The sequence below is a fragment of the Clupea harengus genome, chromosome 1 (genome assembly GCF_900700415.2).
Source record: "Clupea harengus chromosome 1, Ch_v2.0.2, whole genome shotgun sequence".
NCBI lineage: Eukaryota > Metazoa > Chordata > Actinopteri > Clupeiformes > Clupeidae > Clupea > Clupea harengus.
In genome coordinates this window covers 8,294,491-8,317,001 of record NC_045152.1, presented here as the reverse complement: position 1 = coordinate 8,317,001, position 22,511 = coordinate 8,294,491, and the positions used below count along the sequence as shown (strand labels likewise).

General features: G+C 43.0%; 1 protein-coding gene and 1 long non-coding RNA gene across 7 annotated transcripts in view; one reads left to right on the top strand and one right to left on the bottom strand.

Moving 5' to 3' along the window:
* Nucleotides 1–2,961: 2,961 nt before the first annotated feature.
* On the bottom strand, nt 2,962–4,866 carry LOC116222301. 2 transcript variants are annotated; one of them, XR_004164593.1, is made up of 3 exons: nt 4,497–4,866; nt 4,215–4,298; nt 2,962–4,015 (listed from the first exon to the last, which is right to left on the bottom strand). It is a non-coding gene; the product is annotated as an uncharacterized LOC116222301 (long non-coding RNA). The 2 variants fall into 2 exon arrangements; XR_004164590.1 differs by having other exon boundaries at nt 4,215–4,294.
* A 1,159-nt stretch (nt 4,867–6,025) lies between these two features.
* sdk1a (sidekick cell adhesion molecule 1a) overlaps nt 6,026–22,511 on the top strand; it is a 225,406-nt gene continuing 208,920 nt past the window's right edge. For 4 of the 5 annotated variants that reach the window (XM_031566337.2, XM_031566328.2, XM_031566313.2 and 1 more), the window contains exon 1: nt 6,028–7,655. In XM_031566337.2, the coding sequence (XP_031422197.1) occupies nt 7,202–7,655 (454 nt within the window). In that variant the 5' untranslated portion in view covers nt 6,028–7,201. Of the gene's footprint in view, nt 7,656–22,511 lie in introns of all 5 variants that reach the window. The other variant, XM_031566320.2, reaches the window with a different exon arrangement.

The following is a 22,511-nucleotide window of genomic DNA, read 5'->3' as shown; positions in this document are numbered from 1 at the left end:
ATTAAGGAAGGTGCTTTTGGCAGAGATAAGTGTACAGACAGGATCTCCACCATCTGCCTTTCACATCACAATGAGATGGCGTGAGTAGCCAGGCAACAACCCGTGAGCATTGAGGGGAATATTCTATCAGATGCCAATTATCTTGTAGTGTGGACTTGAGTTATGGCTATTTTGCATTTATGCTTCCCTCACAGAATCTATTACACAGCATACAACTGCTGAGAAACAATCCTTAGCCCAAGACAGGCGAACACTTGTGAATTTAGTGCTGGGTTTTGTGCAAACACTTGTCAGTGGAGAAAGTGGGGCTCCTACCAAGCTTTATGTAAAATTCAACAGTTGCTGCTTTGAGAAGAAAAATACAAAGCAAAAAAGAAAGAAGGAGTAAGAAGGGGGAAAACACAATGATCCTCAACAGCGTGGTTAGACCTTTAATTTCACCTCAGGAAATGACATCTCTCTACCATAACGAAGCTATCAGCAGCATGCGTTTAACTCTGGGGGGGGGGGGGTTCCTTCGGTTCGTCGCCTCCCATCTCAGAGTGCATCTACTACCTGCATCAGCAAGAGCCAGACCATATGTGGTGACGTGTGGTAGATGTTCCTCTAAAGCTCCACTGGTGGTGCTTCTGCTTGCTCTTGATGTTTTTCCTTATAGCATGAGTTCAAATTAAATGGGTCAGTATTTTGAGGTTTTTTTAAATGTGAAAACACCCTCAACAAACATTTTCTTAATTGCCCAGGGACCTGGCACTGGCTTCGTACATTTGGGGATTTTAATTAGTCTGGTTGGGCCCAAATCAAAATCAGAATGAATATGGAATCTAATTAGATGTTTGATGCCCCTGTAAGCTGAGGGATTTTTGTTCAGTATTGTGGGAAATTAATCTCATCTCCTCTTGTGCCTTTTCTTTTCCGAGTTTCTTATTGCATTTCAGCAAGGGAGAGTCCCGCAAATGGTAATTAACGTGCCACCATAATTTCTCCTGAAAATATCCTCTAAGGTTCTCTGCATGCGGCGAACAAATCAATGGATCAATTAAAACCTGTGTAATCAACCAGCTACAAGGAAACTGTCCAAGGGCCTTCTGAGTCTCCTGATCTGAAATACTCCAGACAGTCCTTCTGTTCTCATTCTGACTAGACCAGACCAGACCATGCAGGGTGAATGAATCTCCAGTCTCTCCTCAGTAGAAAGCCTCAGAGTCTGTTCTTGTTTACAGTGCATTGGTCACTAAGTGTGTATTTCTTGGTCTTCACAGCCGTTAGTATGGGGGAGAAGAAGCATAAATCAATATTTACAGGCCTGTATTCACATGGAGGTACAGAGAAACAGCTGAGGCCATCCAACTAGAGAGCTGTTGATGCAGTGAACCCGTGCGCGAGGCAGTAAAGAAAACCCACCAATAACTTCAAGGGTACGGGAACATTGCTCAGTGTGTGTTTAAAAATAAGACACTGTGGCCTTTGATTACTCGAGTGCGGTTTGATTTTCTGACTGCCTGTCCTTGGGCTTGTTTATGGATTTCAGCTGTAAAAAAGGAGACATGAGAATGACAGCTGGGAAGGCACAATGGCTGCCACAGTTTCAGGTCGAATGTTATTTGGAGGCATTCTGCGCTGACTTAATTATTCTCTCAAGTGGTTTTCTTCTGATAAGTTCTAATCCCCAGGAAAACAAAGCTGAACTGGCGGGTCTGATAAATTTTATCTCTGGTAAATGAAACCGTCAGGGTGACTTCCACATGTCCCCCGGCAACAGCCAGGTCACTCACGAATTCGTATCCATCCTTGGTGCTCACACGTAGTGTCCTCGATGAATGTGAGAAGTCTGAACGACCCTGGATTTATTTCAATCGTCACAGTGCAGCCAATATACCAAGAAAATCCCTTTGGGGTATTTTGTTTCAATGTAATATTAGATGTCTGTGTGAAATCTGACATGTCCAAAATGCTTAGCTGCCATGATTGAAATATAAACAGGCATATGATTCTGTCTTGTTCACCAACGAACATTTGGTTCAGAAAGATTCCCCCAAGCCCCCAGATGATTACAGACATGAGTGTACCAACTCTCTTGTGATTGAGAGGCATGGGGGGGGGGGGCACCCTTGGCTGAGTGCACTGTCACTGCGGTGCGTCTGTGATATTTAATGCTGAAATGGATCACTGCACACTGGGCCAGGCCACAGACTCCCAGGGAACTCAGCATGAGTCTTAAGCAACCTGTCTCCTCAGGTTCTCAGACTAACTCAAACAACTGCGGGCTGGCTGGAAGGAAAAAAGCCGCCCCACCCCCCACCCCTTACCCCCAACCCCCCGTCTGGTTTAGGATCACAAGTCACACACAATCTGCCAGCTGCAGGAGTGTCAGCAGTGCCATTCCTGTACATCCTTCAACAACACTTACATGACATGCCTCTCTGCAGGCGCCAGCTCACGGCCATGCATAATTGACTGCAATTCCCTCCCGGTGCCACAGGGGGTGCTAGTGGGCTTTTCTTTGGGTTGGTCCTCTTGATTTGTGCAGCAGCACGCAGTGGCCATGAGTTTACTATATTTCATGTGCACCGGGAACATTTGACATTGGGTAATCAGAGGAGTGCTTTGTTTGCTCAGTCAGCCGTGCATATGTTTTGTGTGAAACAAAAACTCAAATGGGAAAAGCACTGCTTTTGCAATCAGATTTGAATATACAGTGGTGACTCCAGAATGTTGTCATTACTGTACAAGACTACTTGAATGAATGTTGATTTACCTGCTACATAGCGAGGTATTGTATTGTGTACGGTGGAATTAAATTGCAAACAAAAGAATATGCCTATATGTCTGTGATGACAAAAAATAGAATCAATTCATACATCAGTATTAAACAACACATTTATGCAGAACATCATGGTGATACAAAATAAGATTACTTTACATGAATTCCATAGGGGAATTTCACTTCCTCGAGCGCTCTAGACTCTTGGCTCTCAAAACATTTCTCATCCATCCAGAGACTGTCTAATTAAATAATAATTGGTCGAGCCAAGTTTGACTGGCACTGATGGCTTAAGTTCACTGGCCTCCAGATTGTTTGGAAGGACTCTGCAGAGACTTCCTCCTCTGGCTAAAGAGGGGATGATACTTAGCTTCTGCTGGGTTTTTTTCTTTTCTTGAAACGCACAGAGTGCTGGCAAGGGCAGTTTACTGCACTAATGAGAGAGAAATGTGATTTATCAGGGCTGGGGCACATAACAGACAGTGCTTAGTCTTGGTCCCATGCCCAACTAACTTCCCTTCTTTAAACAGGAGATAGAGAGAAAATATCAAGGCACATGCTGACCAGTTACACAGCTATTTAACACTGTGTGACCGAATACTGGGCAACTTAGAATAAGTGTTCTTCTGTTCCTTTGCCTTTGCTGATTAATTAGAAGATCCTGCTACTCCTTACGCCAAGGTCATGGAGTTAGTTCCAACAGGGAGGACAAGTATCAATGCAGGATAATGTAAAATAGCTTATCTACCTTAAAAAGAACATCCCTGAATAGCAAAACCACTTGGACATAAGGCAAGGCAAAGTATTATCATGCGGAAAGCACCATCCACCATCTTAGTTAAAATTCTCAATCTTGTCTGACCACAGCTCGACCAGGGCAGGGAGGGCCTAGCTTTGGGAGTGTGACTCTTTTAACTCACCGCAGGCATGGATCTCATCCCTGTGATCTCTTCCCCCTCCCATATCCTTCCCCCTGCATGGTTCCCATCAAACCCCTCGCTGGCCCTACATGCTCGATGTCTCCTTTTCATCTGATTGTGTTCCCACAGCGTGTCATCGGCACACTTGGCTTTAGATAAGGAAGGGGAGAATGATTTATTGGCCACAGTCAGTGCGAGGTACCCTGCTTCCCCTCACAGCAGAGAGACACTCATTGAGATGTATCCATAGAATGTGGTCCAGCAGGGATGGACTGTGACAGGCATCATGAGGATATGGAGAGGGAGGCGATGTGGAGTTCTCTTTATCCACCTGAGTGGAAGGAGAGAGAGAGAGAGAGAGAGAGAGAGAGAGAGAGAGAGAGAGAGAGAGGTGCTTTCTCCCTTTATTCTGCCTTAGGGGACTACAGGAATTTACACAAGCTGGTAGAGAGAGAAACAAGCTACACTAAAGCCATGATGTGCAATGTGTGACGGGCAGCACGAGTCTGTTGAGGAAATAAATGACTTACACCGTTTATTTTCTCCCCTCGTAGCCAAGGTTAACCTGTTCTTTCATCTGAGTGCGGGGTTCAAACTGCACAGTGTGAATCTGTCTTCAAAAGAAAATGGTGAAGAACTGATTCTTCGAAATCTATCAGATGTGGGGAGGCTTTTGCCATATGCATTGCTGCGTAGCAAAGGCTGAAGCACCATAATCAGGTGTGCCATGTCACACGACACACAGGAGTAGAGCTGGACATAAATGCATGATATGAGGCACAGTTGAAATACAATGGGGAGTCTTTACTCACTCTCAGGAAGGTACACATAGGAATGGTGCAGTGAGACAGCATGGAGGTGACACAAACAATGACAGAGCACCAACTGAAGAAACACAAGGACTTAATACACAGGACTAATAAGATAACAAGACACAGGTGGGACCAATGATTTAATAAACAAGAACTAGGGAACCAGGAAGTAACGAAAGGGCATGAACATCAGCACAACAAACAGAGGCCGAGACAGAGATAGGGAAAACAAAAGCACATGACTATAAGAGCACATGGCCAAGAAAACAAATACCTCAAAACCGTGAAACTAAGAAAACAGAAACTCAAAAAACATGACATCGATGCCATCTATAATCCATCATAACGATCCTTTGATTAGGCAAAAGCTTGGGCAAGATAAATCATTACCTTCTGTGAAATGATCTGATGAATTACCCCATGTATGGAAAGGCGTAGATCACATAGATTGCCAGGTTGTCTGTTAGCAAGCAGTTATTTGCAGACTCAACGAAACAAAAAACCTTGAAATCTGAAAACTCAATTTCATCAGCATAAAAATATGTCCTAAGTAAAGTTATTCAAGCAATAAAAGGCTTCTCTCCCTCTGTCTGTGTATGTGTGTGTGGGTGTGTCTCTGTGTGTGTGTGTTTATGTGTGTGTGTGTGTAAGTGTGCCGGTGCATTCTTTATGTGTCACTGAGTTTATGTATGTATGTGTATGTGAGTGTGCATGTATGAGTATGTGTGTTACATGTATGCGTGTGTGTGTGTGTGGGTGTTTGTACATGTGTGTGTGCATGTGCATCTATGTGCGAGTAGGTGGGTGGGGTGCTGTAGAGCGTGAAACTGCTGATCTGTACAGAGATAGTTTTATATCCCTGAATAGGCTTCTGGATTTTCTGCCTTCCGAGTGGCAATTGAAAATACACTGCTGTGATTCAAACTGGAATGGAAAAAATGGCCTTTGTGAAAGGTGCTTGCAATTTATAATAAGCAACCACAACCATGATTCTCAATCTGTATGTAGTGAACTCATCAATTTCTTAATCATACCAGCCAAAGTACCCTTGATGTCCTATTGAGTTACATTTACAGCATGGGTCATGGAGTTTCATCCTCTCCAACACCCGGAAGTGCGCTGTGCGTACGTTACTTGTTACCTCGGTAACCTTCTTATAAAAAGGTATGGAGATCAAGATTACTTATGACGCTGTAACTTTATGAGTTTGCCTCAAACATTTCTCAATAAGCTGCCCTGTATGTCTGGTTTATTCATTGTTTACTCCACCTAACAAAAACAAAACAATACAATACAAAAATAAACTCAGACATAGATTTAATAACCTTACTGCAATTATCTTACTCATTGATGGATCTAATGTTGGAACTGTTTATGAAACACGCGTACCAGTTAGGCTTATGAAGATACATTGCGCTATCAGTAGAACACTTCATTATAAGCCTAACCAAATCTCCTGTTACTGTCGAAAGGTGCTAAATATGCGAAATCACCATCTGCAATCAACTCCGGACTCTGCGGAACAGCCAAAGTCTGAGGTAGGGCGGAGGAACAGAACTGTAGGCTACTGAATAGAAGTTAAGCGGCAAGTCTAGAGCCGTAGTGTTGCCGCGGTGGCACCACCCCCACGTCGCTCTCTGGAGAGTTCTGTGTTCTACAGGCTAACGTTACGTGAGTTCCTTCCCACCATCACCACCTGCTCGGGGCTTCGCTTTATGTCAAAATCACAGCTACAATCGGTGTATGTTTTCAAGAGGTACCGCAGGCTATGTTTATCTCTGTCCTGTTAAGGGGAAATGTAGTATCTCATCCTATTGTTTAATTCCGGTAAATAGACATATTTCTAATCAGTCCAAATAGTTATAAGTTTTTTTCGTTGAATGCGTCTTGTATAATCTAGCCTATAAGACGCCATTGTTTTAAGTAAGAGCTTTAACGACACATGACAACTCAAGATATAACACGTAACGTCAGCTCGACACAGCATCATTTTGTCAGTAGCTTCATAACTTGTGGTTTTACCTTTTGTCGGATAGGATACATAAATACAAGCTTGTGGTGCGCAGCGAAATAACGTAATTGTGCGTCAGACATAATTTGTCCTGAACAGAGTTGTTTTAATAGCCTATGCTTAGTGGCAGGGTTCTTCAATATAGCGAGGATTTGCATATCTTGTTTTAAATAGACAAACCAAAAGATATTACCCAGCCTATCGGTTAGTCTAACGTCAGCCAACACTTTTCCCAGGAAATTAAGTAGCATGGACGTCGTCTGACAGTGAAGAGGGAAACTGCATCAAGTGTCGGTCCTCTTGCAAACCAACTGATGAAACATATTTCAAGAAGCGCTTCAGAAAGTGGTTGTTGAGGACCACATCTCTCCAGCTGTGAGCAACATTTTTTTCATGATGAGACCGTAACAATTGCCTTTTAACGTTAGGTGTCCTGTGAGTTTTATCCAAACAGCTTAACTTGCAACTCGCCTGACTGTACAGCTGCTCACTGAATTTACTACGTTTTATTTCGGGACTGAAGCAGCATGGTATTGTGTGAGCCCAGTGTCGGCGGTTTTCATGTCGAGCAAGGTGACGGCAGAGAGAATTCAGTGATCAGAATCCTCACAGCTACGAAACAGCGCGAGGGGGGACTGTAGCTCAAAAGAGAGCTGCTGAGCGCCACTGCCACTGCCACAATTCTGACCCCAGAATGACAGACCGAGGAGGTCGCCTTCACTATGAAATAAGTGTTGACGCCGAAGAAACGGAGATAAAAACACTTTTTGGAGAATTGAAGGGTATACACCAAACTCGCCAAAACAAGCCCCCGAACAGAAGAGTGAATACAGAGGACATTGTTCGCACAGGAGACGGTGGCTCGTATCAGGCAGATCCCGGGAAAACCTGTAACGCTACAAATGTGATGTCCGTGCATCACAGTGCTTCTGAATTCAGGTTTACTGAGCACCACTATTTCGGTTCTGACAGTGAGGCTTTTGTGAACAGCCGGAGCCAAACACTTGCGAACAAAATGATTGTCGCTAACGCAAGAAATTCTTCATCAAGATTTTCAAACCACAATGGAAGGGGAAAGTTGGCATTAAGATCATGGAGTTTGTGGGCGTTGTGTCTTTTCATACACGTGTTGAAAACAGCAGCTCAAGGTAAGGAAATGTATTCTAAAACTCATGAAAGGAAAGTTAAAGGCTACGTTTTAAAGATGTAGGCTATATTATGTCCGTACAGTGGAAGCCTTATAGCCTAAGAATGTCTTAGAATGTGGTTTATTGTGGTTTATTGTAGGCTAGTTTATTTTCACTGGACCCAACGGAATAGAAGTATCTGTGGCTTGAAATCACCAGACGGTAGACTAAACACATTGCGAAAGTTTAATGGGATACGGCTTTCATTGCAATAGCGTGTATGATAATAATCTGACAAATGAAGAATCGTCTGGTCACTGCAAATGTTCCAAAGTCTTTGGGTGGTCACAGATGGTAGATGTGTGACAACGACTCCCCGCGCTCGAACTCTAGGGTGTGTTGAAGGGGTGTGTTTGTTGGGGGTAGGGGGGTGGGGTAGTTGAGGGTGAAACATAACAATTTGACTAAGGAAAGTTATGATTTTATAGCCTTCGAGCAATGATTTGTATTTGAAATTAGGTGCAGGAAATCACATTATCCCATCAGAAAAAAATTAAATAGCCCAAGGACACGTCCTTTTGCATACCTCTGAGTAATTTAGCTTGCATTGAGAAATAGACTGAATTTAACATTATGCACGTTTTCTTTCATTCATATGACTGGATTATACATCACGTGATGTCATGTGAGTAAATCCTGTTTAGAGATTATCCATGTGTAATTACTGATGCAAGACCCTTTTTATGAAATCATCATATGTTTTGATTCGGGGTAATAAAAAAACAACATGCCTCATTAATTGGCATATTTATGATTCCCCAATTTTGCATCTATGAGAGTCATTTTAGACAGGCTTTGAAAAAGACAAATTATCAAAAGTATGCCTCAAGATATCTTCTCCGCCCACTAAATATGTATTTTTGTCTCTTGGGGGGGATGTAATTTGCATTTGTAAAGATGAGAGAAAATGAATGACAATGATGATCATTTAAGGACCTCCTTTAACAGGGTTTCAAAACTAAACTGTCATCAATTTGGTCAGTAAATAGATGGGGTGGTACAGTTGCCACTATCGTTTAATGTACAAAATGGTTTAACATCCTGCTTCAGTGACTTAACTCTTCGTTTTGGGTTCTCTTCTCTATTTGTTTTGAAGAGATGCTGTTGGTAAATTACTGTAATAGCATCAATAACTTAACCTTTGGAATGCAACTCCACAGGATCTTGTGGACACTGGGGTTTGAAATGTCAGACTGCCTTAGCCATACTTATAACACTCCAGAGCCCTTTTAACTCCAGATATATAGTCTCTTGAAACTGCAATACACCATTTTGCTCTAGGAAGACCTCTTTCATCTTTATTTCAATAGAAGAAAAAAACCTCAGTATAACTGACAGAAGAACTTTCCAACAAAAACGTGTCAAAACTGTAGACTGTTCTATCGGCAAAACCCTCATTACAATCTTTCAATGCTTCAAAGTCCAAGCCCATGGCAGCAGGGATTACTGATTAACTTGGAAAGCCATGAGGCTCCACAGTCTTTGCGAGGTCCTGCCCATCACAAAGACTTTTGTGCAAGTGTTTCGTATGCCATCTACGTCTAGATCTTGACTCTCCAGTTGCATTGATGCCTTAACTTCACACCATGTCATAAATTGAATGGCTTATTTAATTCAGAAAGGTTCAGCAAAGTTGTTGATGTGCATACAGTGTCAGCCAGTTTTCAAGTCCTGTGTCAAGGTCTTTGGATATTTGGAAAGCCACCAGCTCTGTTCTGGGAATGGGTTAGGTAGTATTGATCCCCTAAGAAGAGCCAGCCAGCTGCATTATCAAAGCTTGCAAATCGGGATGAGATTGACATTCAACCTCTACCTTTAATTTCAAAAGCTGCAACGTTTTTCCATGTCATGAGCGACTGTCTTAAACACTCATGAAAGGTGCTGATCCATTGACTTGAAGAAACTGGACAACATCTTGTTACTCTCATTATTTTTACCTTCATTTTCAACTCATATAAAGTGGTACTCTTGATATCGTGAGAATATTAATCTATACTGTAAGACTATTCATCTATGTTAACCAACCTGCCGTCAGTACAGCATAGGCTATGGCAAGATCAACCAGACAGCTTTTTTCTCTAGAAATATCGAGGCCATCAAAGTATTGTGTCTATGGCATGGCAGGTAAACACAGTTTCCGTCCACATGTGCATCATCTGCTGAGTGTACCATCAGGCGAGTACACACCACTCATTCACGACTGTAAACCCGACGTTTCATTGCCACACCATCTGTGCAATCATTTACTGCAGAAGCTTGTCTTTGTTCCCCCCCTCCCTTTTTTTCTACTAAGGTCCTCAGAGTGAGAAATTGTAGTCCTCGCTCTCTCGCATCGGTGATTTGGTGTGTGTGTATGTTTTGCTTGAATGTTGGTCAGACACAAGATTATTTGTCATGGGAAAAGCCAGCCAGGACTTGATTGCCATCCCGCTGATTATTGATTTTTTTTTTCAAGAGTGGAACAATGTTGCAAGTTTTGTATCCATAAGTGATCGATTTTAGTCTCTGCAGAATGCATGTGAAACCATTGATTTGACACACACAGTGAGGCAGTTTGTTTGAACCCAAGGTTGAGCAACATGATTAGGAGGATTGAATGTTTAATGCTTGAAGTCCTAATCATTTGAGCCCTTGGATTGGACTTTTCTCACTCAGATCATATAGACACCAGTGTTTCCCACAGAATTGGATTCTATTTGTGGTGGTAGCTGATGGGGGGCTACCTAAATCTTATCATTATGTCATTATGTCATAATGTCATGTCATTCATTCTTAAATAATACTATGATAATAATTAAGTACATTGTAAACTTAAAAAAAACCATTGTATGCTAACATTATTTCTAATAATTTTTTCATGATAGCACAGATATTACATTTACCATGCTACATCCAAGTCTTCCATTGAGGCATATTCAGGCACTCTAAATCCCGTGCCTCTGTGCTTGCTTCTTGCTGATGTCCTGTCTACAAGACAGTCCCCTATTCTTGAGAAATCTGCTTTTCTGACCTGCCCTGCTTCTACATCTCTGTGTGTAATATCTGTGTGTGTACTGTCCATCTCACCTGTTGCTTCTGCCCTAGCTGGCTCTCCCACCGCAGCATCTTGGCTGCTGTCCTCCTCCTCCTCCTCTTCCTCCTCCTCCTCCTCTCCTGCATCTTCCTCTTCATTAGCTAACGTTACAGCCATCTCATCCTGACCCTCTCTTGCTGCTTCAGCTGCCACAGCAGCAGTGGTTGAAGCCTGGACATATTCGAAAGCAAATTAATTGGAAAGCTAATCACACTGGTCAGGCTGTTCAGCTTTCCCATGTGCGCTCTGTTAAGTTTCTAACTCTGTTTTTGCTAATAACATTTAAGTCACACTGACACAAGACATGGACATTGCGATAGGTTACCCATGAACTTGCGTTGAAAACAGAAAATATTAGCAAGGTTTTTAGATTTTATGTGAACATCGTACTATTTGAGTATCAGAAAACACGTCAGTCTTTGTTTGGTCAATTGAGGTGTAGTGAAGGCGCGCCTGCAGATGAGGCAGAGATGAGACACTCTCACTGGAACAGGAGGTAACTCTTCCTCCACCTCCTCTAGCTTCGCCTCCTCCGCCTCCTCTAGCTTTGCCTCCTCCACCTCCTAGCCTCGTTTCCTCCACCTCCTCAAGCCTCGCCTCCTCCACCTCCTCTACTACTGCAGCAACAGGAGATAACTCTTCCTCCACCTCCTCAAGCCTCGCCTCCTCCACCTCCTCTACTACTGCAGCAACAGGAGATAACTCTTCCTCCACCTCCTCTAGCTTTGCCTCCTCCACCTCCTCGCCTCGCTTCCTCCACCTCCTCTAGCTTTGCCTCCTCCACCTCCTAGCCTCGCTTCCTCTAGCTTCGCCTCCTCCGCCTCCTAGCCTCGCCTCCTCCACCTCCTCTACAACTGCAGCAACAGGAGATAATTCTTCCTCCACCTCCACCTCCACCTCCTCTAGCCTCGCCTGTGCCTCGTTGCCTTCATCCTTTTCTTTTTGGAAAAAAAAATCTTATATCCATAAGCCTTAAGTCTTGCCTAAGTGATTTAGCTATCTAGCTACCACCAGATGCCAACAATGACAAGCCCTGTAACCGGTGCGCTCTCTCTCTCTCTCTCTCTCTCTCTCTCTCTCTCTCTCTCTCTCTCTCTTTCTTGTGCCCACATAAAATGCGCGCATGCCAAGTAGTGTGAAGTAGATCTGTTATTGCATTTTTTATATAATGTTATTTCCAAGGGGCCTTAATTGATGATTGGACTAACAAATTAAATACAATTTTATCCATTTTAATAAAAATAAAAAAATTAAATCAGTTAGTGGCAGTCAATGTTGATATTGTGGTGGGCCGCCACAAGTAAGTCAATGTATGGAAAACACTGGACACTAAAGAAAGAAAAAGTACTTGTTTACTATTACATGCATGTTTCACATTAACAAATGCATATTTAGCACAATAGGTATTCATTCATGTTTGTAATAATAGCCCCAAAGACAGTCCCCAAGGAGAGACTGAAGTTTCTTAGATTGTCCTGCCGGTCATCCATTCAGGAATAAAAACCTGGTCACGTAGAGCATTAGACCCATCAATTTGACCATGCCATTAATACATCAACAACTCCCTTTTACACACAGTCTTACAATGCAATTTGGCTGGGGTCCTGATTTCACCGAGAGCAAGCTATAATACTTCAGCATGCTTGCAATCTGTCGTCAGTGATTAACACTCAAAAGCCTCTTTTCGGTCAAAGACTTGTGCAGAGAATAAGGCCCCCCATCCCTCAGCTGACATACCATGTACCACATGCTCTGTGAGTGGCAACTTCATTTTCATATGAAAACATGAATGGAAATGTAAGGAGTGGCTGCTGGAGAATAGGAATGGCTTCATTTAAGGGTGGGGGGGTAGGGGTGCAGGAGGTTATGGGAATGTGAAATCATAAGAACGTTTTTGAATGGAGAGCATCGAACATGGGGGAGAAGGTGGATTTTGAATCCTCTAAACGTTTTTTTGCCGGTGGTGGTCGTCATGGTCGCGGTGGCTAGTGATGTGAAATATGTCTGTTCTTTGTTGTTCCAAAATGGGGGGTGGGGGTGGGGTGGGGTGGTGAAAAAGCCTTCCATTCATTTCTGCCATATGCATTTGATCATTTGATAATCACTAGTTATACAAAGTTACATAGTAACAGTATTGTTTCATGTTAGCGCATATTACTATGCACAATTAACGTTATATTCAGCAATCAGCCCTGTTCATGATGAGAAATACAGATTGCAATGCAAGAGAGGCTCACAATATCATTTTTTTATAAATAGGTAAAAACACTGAAAGAGTATTTGTGACAATGACTTTTTGGCCTTAGAGAGCTGTTACGTCTATGGTTTTCATGAAGACCAATGGAAGGCTTTGTGCCTGCATGGAGCTAGGAAATGTCCTATCAAAACAAATACTTATTTTCTGCATGGGTTGAATACTCAAATAAACCCATATCTACAGAGACTGCTTTTATGTTTACTCAATGGCTCACAAGCCTAGTATTTGATTAAAGCAGGAAGTTAAATAAACCGTGTGCTATTTCCTTGAAATGTGCTTGCTCCCACACTGATATTGATCACTCAGAGAAAATGTCCCCAATTATATCTTCGACATTGCCATTTCTTACTGTTAATACAATGTAATTGATTCTGTTTGTGCCGGTTGGTAAACTTTAAAATTGACAAACACTTATTTTGTAGCTTCACATACACTCTAAAGGTTTATGTAAGGGCCTTTTCCACCCTAACATTGACCTCTGCCCCCTGCCTGTCCCTGTGCGGCCTCCATCTGATAAAGGGGGTCAAGTGGAATGTTGTTATAGAATGTGGACACAAGGTACTCACAGCGTGGGAATGTGTGCTTGGGTTTACACAGATGCATACGATATCTGTTGAAAGGACTTATGGGGCAGAGCTTCGGGATTGGCAATAGTGGGAACCAGGAAACACCTGTTGATGTTTTGGAACCATTTCAATCCGTGGAGACAGGCAAACAAGCGCTACCACGGTGAGCGGCCGAGATGTTGATATGCCCCAGAGAACAGATTTTCCTTTTGCTTTTCCTTTTGGTCATTCTTTGATAGAGTTGTGTCAGGAGGGGGAGGAAAGTCATTCTGAAACCAATTATAAAAACCCATGAAATTGTATTGATAAGTACAATCTTGAGGATGATTCCTTTTTAAATCCTGTTCTGGAAAGTATGCCGATAAATTCTCCGCTCAAGTGTGAGTGGGGCCCAGGTGCCCGTGAGAAATAAATGTTTTACCTATTCAGCACATTCTGCACGGCAGGATCAGTGTCAGTGTAATCTTCACTCTCCTCTTTAAAATATGACCCCAGGACTCCATGAACAATTTGTCATCCGGGGCTGGGTGAAACCACACTGTCATTTACATTCTCTCCATGCAAACATGTGCCATGCCTGGAATACACAGCTGAATGTAAATGGTCCAGATTTGCACAGGCGAGATATATATATACCAACTTAAGCTCGAATTCAGAAATGCAATTTCCGATTGAAACTACTTGAGCTCTCACGACCATGGTGCAATTTATCAAAGAAGAGGGGAAAAAAGTACAACCCTGGAATTGGACAATGTGTGGCAAAGAAAAATAGATAAAAATAGGACTATAATAGTTATCGTCTTGACTTTTCAATTCGCTCAGATTCAGCTGAACTAACCCTTAAGAAGACGAATGCTTTAAATAAACATTTGGTCGAAGCAGGAGGGAAGCACAGCCCTGAGAGACCTGTAAATGTTAGCTTTGCCCTTTCGGTCTGGACCAGCACCTGAAGCCTTGTGATAAAGACTACATTTCTTCCATCTATTACAGTGTCTAGCAACATATGTGCATTCAATGCCAGTGCCTTTATAGAGAAAGAGGATGGGGGGGGGGTTAGGGAGATGAGTCGAGTAATACACAGTGCTTCGCTAGCACTAGGGAAGCAAACGCCCCATCATCATTTAAAAGTTAAACAGAGCATCAAGTTGAAGGGCGTCAGTGATGAAAGCCTGTGTGACAATGGCAGCTGCCTAATGTCTCCAATAGTAAAACAGCCATCTTGTACACCACAATTTACAGCGAAAGAAGGCAAATATTTTTCTATGGCAAACCATGAAATTTCCTGCGGCTCCATTAGGGAATGGAGTGTTTTTTGGCAGAAGCTGCCGCCGAAGCGGCAATGACTTTACTAATGATCTTTGCCGTCCATAAAAGCTGGCCCCCGTGCACTGTTGCGTGGCATATGAAAATGAGGATGACTCAAGGAGGTGGGGTGAGACGGGGCGAGCGAGAGGAGGGCAAGAGGAGGGCGAGCGAGAGCAGCTGTGGTGGGCGCAGGGCCGCGCTGTGGCAGGTGGCTGATTTGTGGACTGGCGTGCCAGGTCTAATGACTCTCCCTGAACCCCTGTGTGACATCACCCCGCCATTTGGAGCCAGTGAAGACCATATTTTCATTTAATCATTCAGATTTAAATTAGGCCTCTGCCGACACAAAACACCCCTGCACACACAGACAGCCACGCACACACACACACTCCCACACTTACACCACAAAAGTACACACACACACACACACACACACAGAGACACACACACACCACAAACGTACACACACCACAAACGTGTACACACACACACACACACACACACACACACACACACACACACACACCCCCCCATAAACACACACACGTACACACACACATACACACACCCCATAAACACACACACGTACACACAAGCACACTGTATGGCAACTCTCCTCCCTTCCCTTTAACTAGGTCCTCACACAGATAGAGGAGAGGCACACAGACTTGCAAGTGCTCAGTAAATAGGCAAAGCCCACTGGTGCTCTTTGTGATTCATCTCTCATTTACTGTAGGTGGTCAGTGCCAGCCTCTGATTTAGAAGCTCTGCCCTGGCAGCCGCTGTAGCTGGCCATAACTGGCTGTCTGGCACATAAAGAAGCACGCCCCATATGCAGCCCTTGACCTAGGAGTATTTAAAGAAAACAACATTTTTATGTTTACCTAAAGACACGCTTCGACAGCTGTATCATTTTAGTGGTTGTTGGAGTGTGATGGGCAAAGGATGATTTGTTGGGATGTTTTCTATAGGGGCAGAGGTAAGATTAAAGCGTTAAAACTAAAACTGAGATTATGTCAGTGATTCATTGTTTTTTCATTCCTTGTATTCTCTCATATGTAGTTATTGGTGGGCTTATGATGTGTTGATCAGATTAATTGTGCTGCCTGGAAGATGTAATTGCCCTGGGCAAAAAATAGCTAATAGCTGCTTATCCCAGCATGGATAATGCACGTTTGTGCTCCGTGTTGCTTGTCATCTTATGCTATGTTATGAAGATTATTCGAGTTTCTGGAAATTTCCTACAGGCTTTGTGGTGTTCTCTATATTTAAAGATATAATGTTCCCCTCTGTATAAATCCTCATGGAGTATGCTTCTTTCATGGATGCGCCAAGCCTGTGGAGGAAATATGTAATTTAGCCTGAGTGATACTGAAATAGTATTATCTGTACCTCTTCTTTGTGTTCCTCATCTATAGACTGCCGGAGGTGTGTGATCATGGTCCGATACCTGTTATTTCTTGTCATCTCTTGTCAAAAAAATAGAGAAAGAAAAGAAAACGAACGAGCTGCATGAATATGTACAATGATAAGGAAGCCGTGACATGGGAAGACTAGCTTATCGTGACACATTACCACAATAAAATGCAAAGCTTCATCCACTCAGCCTGCCTCCACGCCACTTTGATCAGGAACGTGTTTGCGCTCGACATAAAAGAACACCCATCTCCCCGGCGAACCACTCAAGTGCATCTGAGTATTATCAGCACATAGAATGCACAGGCAAACCTTGACAAATAGATTTGATAGGTGTGCATTGCTGAAAGCAATTCCTGAAGTGTGAGGATTCAGCGCTTCAGTGCTGAAAGGAAAGGGAACAACATATGTCATTTACTTCAAGTAGGTCTGCATCAGGCTCTGTCAGAAAATATTCAAAACTGTCAGTGTTCCCTCAGTCACAATGCACCACCTGTGACTGAAGAGGGTTTTGTATTTTTAGATTTTCTTTTAGCTAATGACTGGACTGCCTGTCCCTACATCAGACTCTATGTTAATTATTATGTCCAGGTACACAACTTCACTTAAATTCACTACTACAAGGTCAGTTAGATTCAATAGGCACCCTGATTATTAGTGAGTCATGTAAAGCTAGGGCCATGTGGCCAGTGCATCGAGGGTGGCATGGGAGGAGGGAGGCAGAGTTGCAGGCGCGCCAGTACACATGGTAGGGGTTTACAGCCAAAAATAATTAGCCAGACCCCCCCCCCCCCTCCCCCTCCCCCGATTTAGATAGGGATAAAACTGCCTAACAGCAACTTAATGCACATCTGAAATATCTTGTTGTTAACATGAAGTGGTGTTGCAAATAAAATGGCTTCTGTTTTCCCCTCTTTGCATCATCTACAGAGTTTATCTTTTGGCTGAATTTTTTGTGTGTGGGTGGGTTTGTGTATGGAGGGGGGGGGGGGTCGGGATTTTTCTTTTGGTGGGGGGGGGGGGGGGGTGTAGGTGGGGGCTTAATGGGCTAGAGGTTTTGGGTCCCTGTTTATGGCAGCTTGGTGACCTGTTTTTGGAATCGATGAGTTTGCTGGCATTAGAGCAGGAGATGGACTTGGCCAGTTTAGAATGGACTCCATCAGAATTCGGATGGAGTGTGGAGAGAGTGCCAGCTTTGGTTGTCATGACAGCATGAGGCTCTCTGATGATGAGGCTGAAAGAAAGGTAGCAGGTGTCTGCATTGACCATTGAGTTCTGAAGTGTTGGGTACTGCATATTTTAGCATGAAAAATCCCCATAGATTATGTTTTAAGAAGCAATGCATGGTGTTTTATTTTTTGTACATTAGTTAGTAAATGAAGTTTCGCCCTTCACATTTTTACTTCAGTTTCAGTCAAAGAAGTATGTCTTCATAACCTCCATAACCTGAACTCAGCATGGTGATGAAATGCACAATCCAGTGTTTCACAGCAGGGAAAGATTAGCCCTATGTGTTTGGCTAGAATGGGCGAGTGAGATGAGTGAATATTACTAAATTATTCAGTAGTCATAGATGTTCAACCCAGCAAAATTACACGATTTTAATGATAGTCTATCACTTAGATTAGTCAGTTTCGGAGGTTCTATGCTCAATGACTTACTTTTTTCTTTAACCTTTTATCCACATCAGTATTTACAAGCCTCTGAAATCAACTATAGCATGTCATGTTTAAACAGTTTTGGATTAGAGGGCAAGTAGTACATGTTTTTTTTATGTAAGGATTGTTTATTTGTTGTTTTTTGGTTTATTAAAACCAGATTGGCCACTGAAACTTGAGAGGAAATAATCTGGTGTTAACCATAAACAAGGATTTCTTGGAAGTAAGGTTTGTTTTCGATTTAATACTGTACAAGAGAGCAGCCTTGTTATTTCATGGTGATGGAAGACAGAAGGCTTTATCTAAGACACGCAGAGACCAAATGTTAAAGCTTAACTGAGGAGCTTTATTAGTGTTTCACAAACAAGGCTCTGTGTGCCTGAATGCAACAGACCAGCCTAGGTAGTGTATTGTGCAATCTTTTTCATATTTAGTATGGTTGCATAAGCAATTACACTATTAGTCTTCTTAAGTTTTATCTTTATTATTATTATTATTATTATTATTATTAGTGTGATTGTGTAAGCAATTTGTGTGATTGCTTAATCACACAGCATGCATAGGAAATTGCACTATTGCACTTTTTAAGTTTTATTTTCTTCTTTATTCTTATTACACCTGTTTTCTGGCACTGCTTTTGTTCCTCGCACTTTTGAGATATCAACACCGCTCCAACTCTGACACGTCCGTCCTGATCCCATGTAGTGTAGTGTGTAGGGTTGCAATGCCCTCTGTCATTTTTTGTGATTGTTGTTTTTCATCCCTATTTTATCCCATTGAAATGAATGGTGGAACGTTCTCCTATTGTGATTTGAAGTCGCCATACGTTTACATATCTGACTGGTTATCAGAGATTTTCCTGAACCTTAAATGAAAGATGATCTATTTTCCATTTCAACCATGCCATTCATCTACATATCTAGCTGTTATCAGATATGTTCTGGTATGTGACAAGCCTTCCACTGAACAATACAATGATAACTTTTGGACAAAAGCGTCTGCTAAAATGACTAAATAACGACCTGCTGTATTTTTTAAAGCAGACCTATTATGCCTCCTATTTTCCCTTTCCTTTAGGATAAACCACTTTTCTCAGGTGATTGGAAGGCATTGTTGGATTTCCAGCCTTTTCCTTTGTTCCAAGATGGCGCAATCTCCTAACACAATCCTTATTGCTCAATGATGATGTTAGCTGAGCAATCAGACTTAAAGACAGGAGTTATTACAAAGCGTTTCAGAAAGAGGGTGAATAGAAGTTTGGTATGAGAAAAATCCATTTTTGGATCACTGAAGCATGCATTTATTAACCTAGGCCGTATTTCCTTTTCTTTTTGGGGCCAACGATCAAAATCGGTCCACTATTGAGTTAGAACACTATAACCGGCAACCGCAAAATGGCTATACAATGTAATCCTCTTTTCCTAAAGAAAAGAAAGGTAAACGAATGACTGTAGAAACATTCTCATTTAAAGTCAACCTCCGTCATGTTCCTCTAGATGTTAAAAAGCACTAGAACTGCATATACATTCTATAGATGCAGTTGTTATATTATATTGTAGCAATTTAGCACAGAAGGAGGCATAGAGAGACAGAGGTCTGGATTTAAAAGCAGCTCCTGTGGTCCATATGCCGCACCGCCCCAGGAGTACCGTTTATTGGCTTAAAAATACACTTTCACACATACAGAATGTGAGAAACAGAAGGTAGGTCTTACTTTACACTGACACTTACCCTGACAGTGGACAGATAATGCTCGACTAACACAACGACTAACAAAGAACTAATACAGGTCTTAAATCAGCCATCACACACAAAACACATTATTCCAGAACAGAACAGTACAAACTTCAGACCAGAACAGTTTCTTGGTTGCACTGCATGCTGGACGCTGCACGCCACCACAGCGCCGTAGCATGCCAGCAGCTTCACTACCCCAACACATCACACAATATATATAATGGATCATCGATAAAGTCCCGATTAACTGAAGCCCAGATATGAAACTAATATTCCAAATTAGCATTATTGACTATAAAGCCCTAATGGTTTAGGTGAATAGCATCGCCCAGCATAGCACATTTAATTGGTAAGCAAATATCTGTCCTGCCTTAACATATGTATACAAATAACCTCATGACATGTAGAAAATTCTAGTTAATCGGAGCAGCGGTGTGCATGACAAAAGTAGGGCAAAATGCTGTTGTTAACTTTTGAATTTATGATTTATTTTCATGTGGGATATTAATTACCTGAATGTCCAATATATGAGGCGTAGGTATAGGGAGAGGGTGGCCCAGTTGTGCCCCTCATTCATGCACCTCAGGCAACAGGACTGCCAGAGATATTTCCATCTACAACCGGAGGCTGTTAATTACATCTGCCATCTAACTGGTCCCAACCTGGAGAAACACCACAGATGTGCGCCACCCTTTCTGGTTGCTGGGAAAGTAACTTGTAAAGTAAACCATGGCTTTTTACGCCACCTGATCCTTCCAGCATCCCCTGGCCTCATGTGTAAGGTTACTTAGTTGTTCGTTAACTATCCTAGGTCTACATACGACTCGGATGGGTGGCTGTTAAGAGACAATGCCTATCCGTTACGCACCTGGCTTATCACGCCATACATTATGCCAACCATTCAGCGGCAACGGCAATTCAATATTGCGTCGTCAAGTGCCAGGTCTTTGAATGAGCAAACATTTAGCCTGTTCAAAATGTGTTTCAGATGCTTCAGGTGGCACATTACAATACAGCCCTCAGAAAGTAAGTGCCTTCTTCGCGGCATGTTGTGTTCTACACAATATAGACATGGATTGTCGATGGCAAAACATTTCAGAGGGCACATTAGCTGGAGCGCTGCAAAGGGTGGTCGAAGTGCATGTACCAGCAGCAGGAGATGAAACATGGGCAGACTGTCCGCATCAAAATAGAGACCAGTTGGCAGAACAGTTGTTTCCTTGGTGAGCATATTTTAGGGGTGCAGGTCCGTCGATAATGGAGGGAGCCCTTGCGGAGGAGGGTGAGGGGGCTGCAGCATCCCCGCGAGGCAGTGAAGTTGCTGTTGCTTCCCTCTATGCCTAACATTATTGGCACTGTGCAGCAGTTCTCAGAATACCAAAGCCACTTACGTTGACGCATTCAGTGACTTGGCTGTCTTTACCAGGGCGAAAAATTCGTACAAAGTCGGGCATGAACCCCCCCCACACTAGAATGTCTATTGTGGTGTAAACTGCTCCGTCCGCGACCGGAAATGTGTTGTTTGCTCCACTGTAGAACAATTACAGAGCTCAGGAACATTAACAAGGCTTGGTCGAACCATTGTGATTGGCTGATAAAGAATGTCTTGATGGCCACACCCACTATCACTCAGCCCATTTATGCTCGATTGCGCCCTGCCTTGTGTCCATGAAGTTAGCAAGTATATACATCCCGCCTGTTCTCACTGTGCAGTTGCTGCGGTGCAAAGGCCTGTTTGCAGTGTTCGTTGCTCTTTAAAATAAGGACCCGTGATCTGTTAGTCGAAATTAAACATACTAACTGAATAAAACACTGACATTTTTATTAAATGGTCAATCCAAGCAGACAGTTTCAGCTAGCGTGTAAGTAAGATACATTTCTATTTCAAAGAACAGACCACAGGCGTATGGCACTTGTCTCTTTTTCAGCTATTGTGTCACTTAGCCTCAGTGTCAGTGTGTGAGTCTCTGATGGGATCAGCGAGACGGTGTGTGTGTGTGTGTATGTGTGTGTGTGTGTGTGTGTGTTTGTGTGTGTGTGTGTGTGTGTTCCCTGGCGGTCTGCGGCTGCATGGCCTGAGTGATGAAAAGAGGAGGATGTGAAGAATGTGAGAGGTGACACATCTGATAACCTATAAATAGCACGTCTGAGAGCCAGGGTCTGAGCCAGGAACAGCAGCAGCAGAGTGTGTGTGTGACTGAGTGAGTGTGTGTGTGTGTGTGTGTGTGTGTGTGTGTGTGTGTGTGTGTGTGTGTGTGTGTGTGAGTGTGTGAGTGTGTGAGTGTGTGTGTGTGTGTGTGAGTGTGTGTGTATGTGTCTGTCTGTGTGTGTGTGTGTGAGTGTGTGTGTGTGTGTGTGTGTGTGAGTGTGTGTGTGTGTGATTGTGTGTGTGTGTGTGAGTGTGTGAGTGTGTGTGTGAGTGTGTGTGTGTGAGTGAGTGTGTGTGTGTGAGTGAGTGTGTGTGTGAGTGAGTGTGTGAGTGAGTGTGTGTGTGTATATATGTCAAAGCCTCTTCTAAGACCCCCGTGGGGCTCTTCACAGAGTGGCAGGGGAGCGGGGCGTGTCACCAGGGACCTCCTGGCGACATTCATCTTCATCTTACACTGACTCTTGAAATTGCCCACCCGCGCCCCCTCCCCCCACCCCCCGCCCCCCGGTGTTAACTTAACCCACTCAGGGATGGTGTCTGTCGGCTACTTGTAGATTTCTCTAATGCTTCACTGCATTGTGTGAGTGAGTAAACTTTACTGTGCTGTCACATTACTGCGCTGAAACCTGAGGTTTGTTTGGTAATTGGCATGCATC